Source organism: Sinocyclocheilus anshuiensis, unplaced genomic scaffold (assembly GCF_001515605.1).
Source record: "Sinocyclocheilus anshuiensis isolate Anshui unplaced genomic scaffold, SAMN03320099.WGS_v1.1 scaffold566, whole genome shotgun sequence".
Lineage (NCBI taxonomy): Eukaryota > Metazoa > Chordata > Actinopteri > Cypriniformes > Cyprinidae > Sinocyclocheilus > Sinocyclocheilus anshuiensis.
In genome coordinates, this window is record NW_015542410.1 from 2,091,799 (window position 1) to 2,098,998 (window position 7,200).

At 35.4% G+C, this 7,200-nt stretch overlaps 2 protein-coding genes across 8 annotated transcripts in view; both read right to left on the reverse strand.

The window, feature by feature from the left end:
• LOC107693375 (splicing factor U2AF 65 kDa subunit-like) overlaps positions 1-2,252 on the reverse strand; it is a 19,183-nt gene extending 16,931 nt beyond the window's left edge. Inside the window, exons 1-3 of one of the 5 annotated variants that reach the window (XM_016492736.1) lie at positions 2,195-2,249; positions 1,760-1,822; positions 393-413 (exon numbers count right to left, since the gene is read on the reverse strand). In XM_016492736.1, coding sequence (XP_016348222.1) covers positions 393-413; positions 1,760-1,808 — 70 coding nt within the window. In that variant the 5' untranslated portion in view covers positions 1,809-1,822; positions 2,195-2,249. Of the gene's footprint in view, positions 1-183; positions 362-392; positions 414-1,759 lie in introns of those variants that run through there. The other 4 variants (XM_016492735.1, XM_016492737.1, XM_016492734.1 and 1 more) reach the window with 4 other exon arrangements.
• Positions 2,253-2,820: 568 nt separating this feature from the next.
• Positions 2,821-6,986, reverse strand: LOC107693377 (coiled-coil domain-containing protein 106-like). 3 transcript variants are annotated; one of them, XM_016492739.1, is made up of 7 exons: positions 6,968-6,986; positions 6,518-6,594; positions 5,536-5,634; positions 5,248-5,454; positions 5,036-5,167; positions 4,359-4,565; positions 2,821-4,273 (listed from the first exon to the last, which is right to left on the reverse strand). In XM_016492739.1, the coding sequence occupies exons 2-7, from the start codon at positions 6,555-6,557 to the stop codon at positions 3,957-3,959; spliced, it is 1,002 nt and encodes a 333-aa protein (XP_016348225.1). In that variant the 5' UTR covers positions 6,558-6,594; positions 6,968-6,986; the 3' UTR covers positions 2,821-3,956. The 3 variants fall into 3 exon arrangements, with proteins under 3 accessions (XP_016348225.1, XP_016348224.1, XP_016348226.1); XM_016492738.1 differs by having other exon boundaries at positions 5,036-5,173; positions 6,968-6,985; XM_016492740.1 differs by lacking the exon at positions 6,968-6,986 and having other exon boundaries at positions 5,036-5,173; positions 6,518-6,926.
• Positions 6,987-7,200: the final 214 nt, after the last annotated feature.

Below are 7,200 nucleotides of genomic sequence, written 5' to 3' on the forward strand. Positions count from 1 at the left end.
GGGTAGTACCAGTTGTGCTGGTTAGACCCTGCTCCGGAGTAGGAGCTAATTTGGTTCTCGAAAAAGGCAGTCCGGTACTAAAAAAGCACCCAGTTCTGGCGGTGCGAAAACGCCAAAAAGTGGGTAGTTCCACAATTAGTTCTGGTACTATGAAAAGGTTCCCGCGGTGCGAAAGGCCCTAAAGCTGCAGGTTCCTGAAGCAAACAGGAGAAAGGAAAGAAAAGGAAAAAGAAGAAGCAGGCCAATCCAGCTGCAGAATTAAAGAAAGTAGTGAGATATTATGCAGCTTTTCAGTTTTCACAGTGAGTATCTGGCGGAAAAAAGGAAGATTAGATGGACAGGAAGAAGACAGGTTGTGCATGCTTTTCTGCACCTCATTCTGGGATACCCACCATGACCGTTTAGACTGTCACCTGTACGGAAGAGAACGAGAGAGGTTAAATCAATTTTAATTTATATAGAACTTTATACAATACAGATTGTTTCAAATCAGATTCACAATAATAAACAGGAAAACAACAGAATAAATGCTGCGAACTGGAGGGAAAGAGGAAGTTATTGCAACTTATAGCAAACGTCTTAAGTCCTACAAACAGAATACAAAATGTGTTACTAATGACAGGTGATCTGACAACAATACTAAAGTTACAAGCCTAAAGTTACAAAAAGACAAAGCTTTAAATGACATGTAATTTCTAGGACAGTTATCACAAAAAGTCACATGAGCTGAAGTTTCACATATAAAACCCTCTCAGCACTTATTGTAAATATATGTTTTTAAAAATTAAATTGTGACTACAAAACATTATAACAATATAAGATTGTTTAGAAGTACATTAAGCTGTTGTTGACACCTTTATATCCAAACAACTAGGGATGTAACGATTAACCGCGAGCCGGTTGAAAATCGATTCAAATATGTGACGATTCAAATCGGTTGAGATGCTAAACAAAATGATAGAATCTAATTTAGATTAAAAACTGCTCATGTTGCATGTATGCAGCATCTTTGTTTGGATCATGATTAAAATGCAGTGGTTGCCTCTAATTTTAAATGGAAAGAGCACAGACCTTAGTTTGTTTATATGAAGAGATTTATTTTATTTGTGTTACTTCTTTATTTGACTTGGGGCTTGTTTTAAAATTTCAATTTAGTTTTGTTATTTACATTTACATTATATTAAAATTTTGTCATTTAGCAGACGCTTTTATCCAAAGCGACTTACAAATGAGGACAATAGAAGCAATCAAAACCAACAAAAAAGCAATAATATGCAAGTGCTAAATTAGTATATTATTATAGTGTTATATTTCAATTTCACAAAAAAATGTGCAGCATTTTGTCTAAGCAATAATAAAAGGGCACATTTAATTTATAATTTGTCTTAAATCTCATTTTGTAAAAAATAAAATCGTGAATCGAATCGTGAAATCAAAATCGTGAATCGAATCGTGAGTGAATCGTTACATCCCTACAAACAACTGTGCATAATTTAAATAAAATAACAAGTATCCACTCAGTAAATATCAGCAATTAACAACTCTCAAATGTTTATGCATGTTTACAGCTTTTTAGATCTATTTTCTTTATAGGTTAAGCATAAGACAACAATATACTTACAATAAGTGTAGAATGAGTTTCATTGCCGTGCATCAATATGTGACTATTTATACTGACAACAGACACCATGTTTAGTTATTACGATGTTATGCAAGTGATTACTGTTCAGGCCAGTCAATAATGAACATTTATACTCACCTTGTTTGTTTTCAGAAAGCTGTCTCTCAAATTCATCAAAATCAGACATTCTGGCGTTTTGATCTGAAGCAGAAACTCCAGTTAACACGCTCTTTCCCTTATAAATAGCTTTCTCAGTCAACCGCAATTTCAAGGGACGGACTATAAAAATATAGATGTTTTAAAATGTAACACCAGCATATAGAGTTTTCCGAGACACGTAAATTTCGTGCAGAGGGAAATAAACGCTTTGCTTCAGATGGTTGTTAGCTGCTAATGCTACCTTCAAGCGTTGCAGGATGCAGGAAAATAAAAGGTTCGCGTCGGCAAAATAGATGATTAAATCGCTTATATGTAATGATTTGCTCTTTGGATATATTCCCTGATAGTCAAATGCTGTTATTTGTCATTATTGACTCCGCTGAAGTCTAGCTAGTCTCGACCAAAGAAGCTAACCGCTTACTCCGCGTTGGCGGATGTGCTGACCGTTTCTTCACCGCACAAAAGTCACTCTGAACAAGAGCTTTACCGCCGTGCGTCCCCTATAGGCCTGGAGGGAAGCGTTTTTCAATTTCTGTCCACTTGTCATCCACAAGTCATTTGTGACCCTGGACCACAAAACCAGTCATAAAGCTGAATAAATAAGCGTTCCATAGATGTATGGTTTGTTATGATAGGACAATATTTGACCGAGATACAACTATTTGAAAATCTGGAATCTGAGGGTGCAAAAAAATCTAAATATTGAGAAAATCGCCTTTAAAGTTGTCCAAATTAAGTTCTTAGCAATGCATATTAGCAATCAAAAATTAAGTTTTGATATATTTACAGTAGGAAATTTACAAAATATCTTCAATGAACATGATCTTTACTTAATGTCCTAATGATTTTTGGCATAAAAGAAAAATCAATCATTTTGACCCATACAATGTATTTTTGGCTATTGCTACAAACATACCCCAGCAACTTAAGACTGCTTTTGTGGTTCAGGGTCACATTTTAGATTTGATTATTTGTCCCTATTTAAAAACAATATAGTGGAGTTCATGTTGAAAATGACTGAATGCTCTTCCATACGGTGTTGGAGATGTGTTTAATAACAGTATGGTTTTGAAATGAATAGTCATAATCCAATAGGAAAAATAATAGGTAACCACAATAACAAAAACATCAGTCAAGCCTTTCAAATGACATTGCAATGTATAAACACAATTTTAGCATTATACTTAATCTTATAGGCATACCATGAACTAGTAAGGAATGTGGTGAACAACATTTTCTCGTAAATAATATTTTTAATCAAACAATCTCAAAGTTTTGACTTTTGCTGGTAACCTCCTGAGTAGGACTGGCACACAAAGCATGCAAAAAAAAAACAATATCTCCAATATCACACATTTTGAACTCGTATACAATTTATTTTCCCCTTTGTCAATAACAACAAAGTGCTTAAATAGTCCCATATTACAACAAATTGTATTTTTTTAAACAAAGGCTTCATTTGTGGAGTCTGAGATGATTTGAAAGAATAACACTGCACTGGTGTGCCACAGCCATTTACTGAGACAGCAGTACACTTCAAACTTAGAGATTTAAATAATATACAGATAAACACAGTAACTACTTCTCTTTGTTCATTGAGTTTCTCTCACTAGTTTTTGAATGGAAAATAACTGCAGCTTGTTCCAGCCAAGGCCACTAATTAAAGAACAAGTTGCTCTTTTATTATTTCACAGCTAATTTAGAAAGTTTCGAAACTCTGAAGATGATAGTAGCAAGCCGAGAACTTTACTTTTATTCAATCTTTAGTCTGACTCAAATCATCCAAATGTGATCACAAGTCAGAATATTAAAGAAACGTAGTACCTTGCGTGATCCCCAAATTATGAACTCAAACAAGACAAAGTCCCTTTCATTGAAGGACAGAGTTTCCAAACTTTACAGTAAGTAACTCTTTACATACAGTGGCTGACTATTTATCTCACAAATGTTCTTCTCCCTTTATGTTGGGTCAACAAGCCTTTCTTGGAATCTACACATTTTGAAGTTGGCACAGAGTTGGGATTTGAACAGTTTTTCACTCCAAATGTGTAGAACTAGAATTGAGGTAGAAAAAAAAAAACAGCCCATGAAAGGTCAATGAATGGACTCCATAATATCCAAACCACTGTGTCAATAGCGCTGCCCCCCCCCAAAAAAGGAATACATTTGTGGAAATTTAGTGTCTGAACCTGTATGAAATGGGCAGCAAGAGGTTGTTCTTCTTCAAGGCCTGCACCTTAGCATGAGCGTTCTCGTCAAGAGCTTTATAGCAGCGTCTTGCATAATCCAGAAGCTTTTCCTTGGAGGAATCAAACTCACCAACTTCAGATACCTTCTCAGGAGCAACCAAAAGCATTTCAGCAATAGGAGTGGTGGAGGCGACGGTGTTTCGGTCAACCCCATGGACCTGGAATGCTCTTGACATGCTCTTCAACTTTTGATAGGTGACAAGGATCTTATTGTAACGAAGTAGAACACCTGCAGAGTCTTTAACTGTGCACAAAATTACAGTTATTAGATATTTATTAAATATAGAGAGTTGCTTTGAAATATATAGAAACTGAAAACAACAACTCACCTCTTTGTCTTTCCATGCTTCGAGCAATACGGAAAACACGTCGTCTTTTCACCCTTGTCTGGCCATTCTGCCTTCCTGAACGGCTCTTACGTGAGCTTTTACTATCTGAATCATCGCCATCATCATCTGTAACAACCTGCTCCTCTTCCACAAAGTCTTCCTCTGCTATGTACTCCTCCTCCTCAATCACCTCCTCGTCTTCTTGATCTGAGGTGAATAAAAGGTTAAAAAAAATTTACATTTTTCATTGCAGATCAGTTTTTATTATAGGGCTATTATTGTTGACTAAAGTAAAACTAAAACAAAAAAAATAAACATTTTCATTACTTGAAATAAAATAAACTAACTGAAATAAAAATATTTTTATTTCAGCCATGGTAACATTTCTTGTTTTCATTAAGTTTAAGTTAAACTACTAAAATAACTAAAACCAAATAAACTAAAGCTTAATAGATATATTAAACTATATAGATAAATATTTTTTAAAAGAATGAAAACAAAAAATTGTTTTGTTCAATTCAAATATGAAAATATAAAAATCTAATGCAAAATACGACCAAAACTATATTATTTTAACGATATTAAAATAATACTGTTACAGATAAAGAATGCAATAGTGAGATTGGTGCAACAGAAGAAGAAAGTAGGTCTAAAAACAACAACAAAAACTAATTAGCTCTTATTTCTGCTGCGCTTCTGGTTGTGTTGTGCGATTTTTCCAGAGCGTGTCATCATGGATGATGGGGAAGGAATAGCTGTCTTCCGGGTGGGCTGCTTCAGAGTGGTGGCTTGAGGCTCAGCTTCTGCTTCAGTTTCTTAAATTAAATAAAGATAACACTTCATAAAATTGGATTACTACATTACAAGACACTACTTTGCACAAGTGTACCTTTTCCAGTCATGCCATTGCTCTCCTGACTCTTGGTGGTGAAAATAAATCTGTCAAGTTGGCAGCGCAGGAAGTCCCTCTCCTCCTCCAGATCTTCGATGCGTTTTTGAAGCCAGGAGTTTTTTTCCAGAGAAATCTGCAGTTGTGCTCGGAGGCTGGTAATCAAAAGGTATGGACTGCAAGGAGGAATCTGACCTGACACCGACTCTGCAGAAGCATTTAAACATACTACAGTGTAGACGTCAATCGTGATAATCAAACATGTTACAATGTGGCTGGAGTAAATACCATCGAAGGTGTGGTCGTTTTGATTACAGAAACCAGACTCATCCAGGCTGTTGTCCTCAAAGGGGATGGAAATTTCATACCCATCTTCATTCTTCAAACCTGTCACCAGGAAAAAGACAAATCTGCCTTGGATGGTCGCTGGTTTTAGGTCCAAACTGGCTATTTGCTGGTCCAAAGTGGTAGACCACCTTAAACCTAAATTTTAAGGTCTCTAAATGATCAACACAATCAAAACCTTGCAGAAAAAGGCTTTTTAGTAGGGCTGCACGATAAATCGCATGCGATATTTAACGCGTCAGCCCTACTTTTTAGTATAATCTGACAATTCACCCTGAGGTTGTGGTCTGTTTATCTTTATGCAAGTAAGAATAACTTTCATATTGTTGGTAATATTTCAACATGAACATTTACTGGCCTGAAGAAACTGAAATTATCCATATCCATTATCTTTTAGAAAAATTATGTTAAAGTGTGATAAGTTCAAATATGATACAACATGTTTTTTTGAGGAATGTTTACTTGTACAGCATTTAAATATAATTTTAAGAGATACTAATGAGAGATATATCGACAACGGATATTTATATACATTTTATGTAAGTAGTCTGTTATACAGTTTTGGCAGATTTACATAAACTATTAGAATTGCAAATTTTTGCTCAGTTTGGGCCTCTGAATAATTTTGAAGTGCTTTTCCTCCTTGAGTGCGAGCTCTATGAGCCATAAAAGCCTGACGTATCATAAGAAATATTTGCAAACTTTTTTTTAAAATATATTTTGTCAAAGGTTTCAAAATAAATTGTTCCATTTCAAAGATTTTTCCGTCTATAATCTCATGTCATGCTTTACCACAGCAAACCAGCAAACAAATCCAACTTAGACTAACTAGAAATATCCCAAAATCGCCTTCAAACAATATTTCTCAAATACGATAGGATTTTATCCCGTTTAAACTAGACTTTTCGAATGGAATAATTCTGACCTCTACAGCTCCTCGTGCTTCTCTGAGCATCAGTCATCATGATTTCGGTAACATCGATCTGGATGATATTCACAAATCTACAACAAAACATAAATTCTCTCAAAACACGAATCCAACTGATAACTAAACTAAACCGATACAAAACGTTGGAGCGAATGCATGACACAGAGCAGGGCGTGATGCAATTGATAACAATCAAGGACGACTATAAGTAGTTAATTAGTCGTTAACATTAACAAGTTGTTAATTAAACATTAGTTAATTGTGTGTGTCTCCCCGTCCTGTCAAACAGGGGAACGGATGATTGTTTCATACATTACATGTTTCTGATAACAAGTAAAGCGTGCGAGTATACTTAAATTAGCTTTGTAATATTAATTCGCATCACATCGTTCCACTAAACTGAATGAGGCATTTACTGCACGCATTTATAAGAGCTAATAAACTTACACATGGAACTCGAAGGACCTCATTAGCCAAGCCCCAAACGGAATTGCAGCGTGTTGATTGGCTTTTGATTGTTGTTGCGCGCCTGTGTCGATCGCTGCATCATGAGGGTTGACTGACTGAACGACAGTCTGCAGAACGAGATTATCCGGGTCATTTAGAAATCATACGCTATATACGACACGCTACTTTGATTAAATAAAAAAGTTTACTTTTAAATATCTAAGTAAAAAAAA

What these genes read in the sequence shown, in the direction of transcription:
- LOC107693377 (XM_016492740.1), bottom strand. Translation starts at nt 6,608, where the DNA reads ATGTTTTGTTGTAGATTTGTGAATATCATCCAGATCGATGTTACCGAA. An exon ending in AAGCACGAGGAGCTGTAGAG is followed by an intron (nt 5,635 to 6,517) that starts GTCAGAATTATT and finishes TCCTGGTGACAG; the next exon opens with GTTTGAAGAATGAAGATGGG. An exon ending in AAGCATGGAAAGACAAAGAG is followed by an intron (nt 4,274 to 4,358) that starts GTGAGTTGTTGT and finishes TTTTGTGCACAG; the next exon opens with TTAAAGACTCTGCAGGTGTT.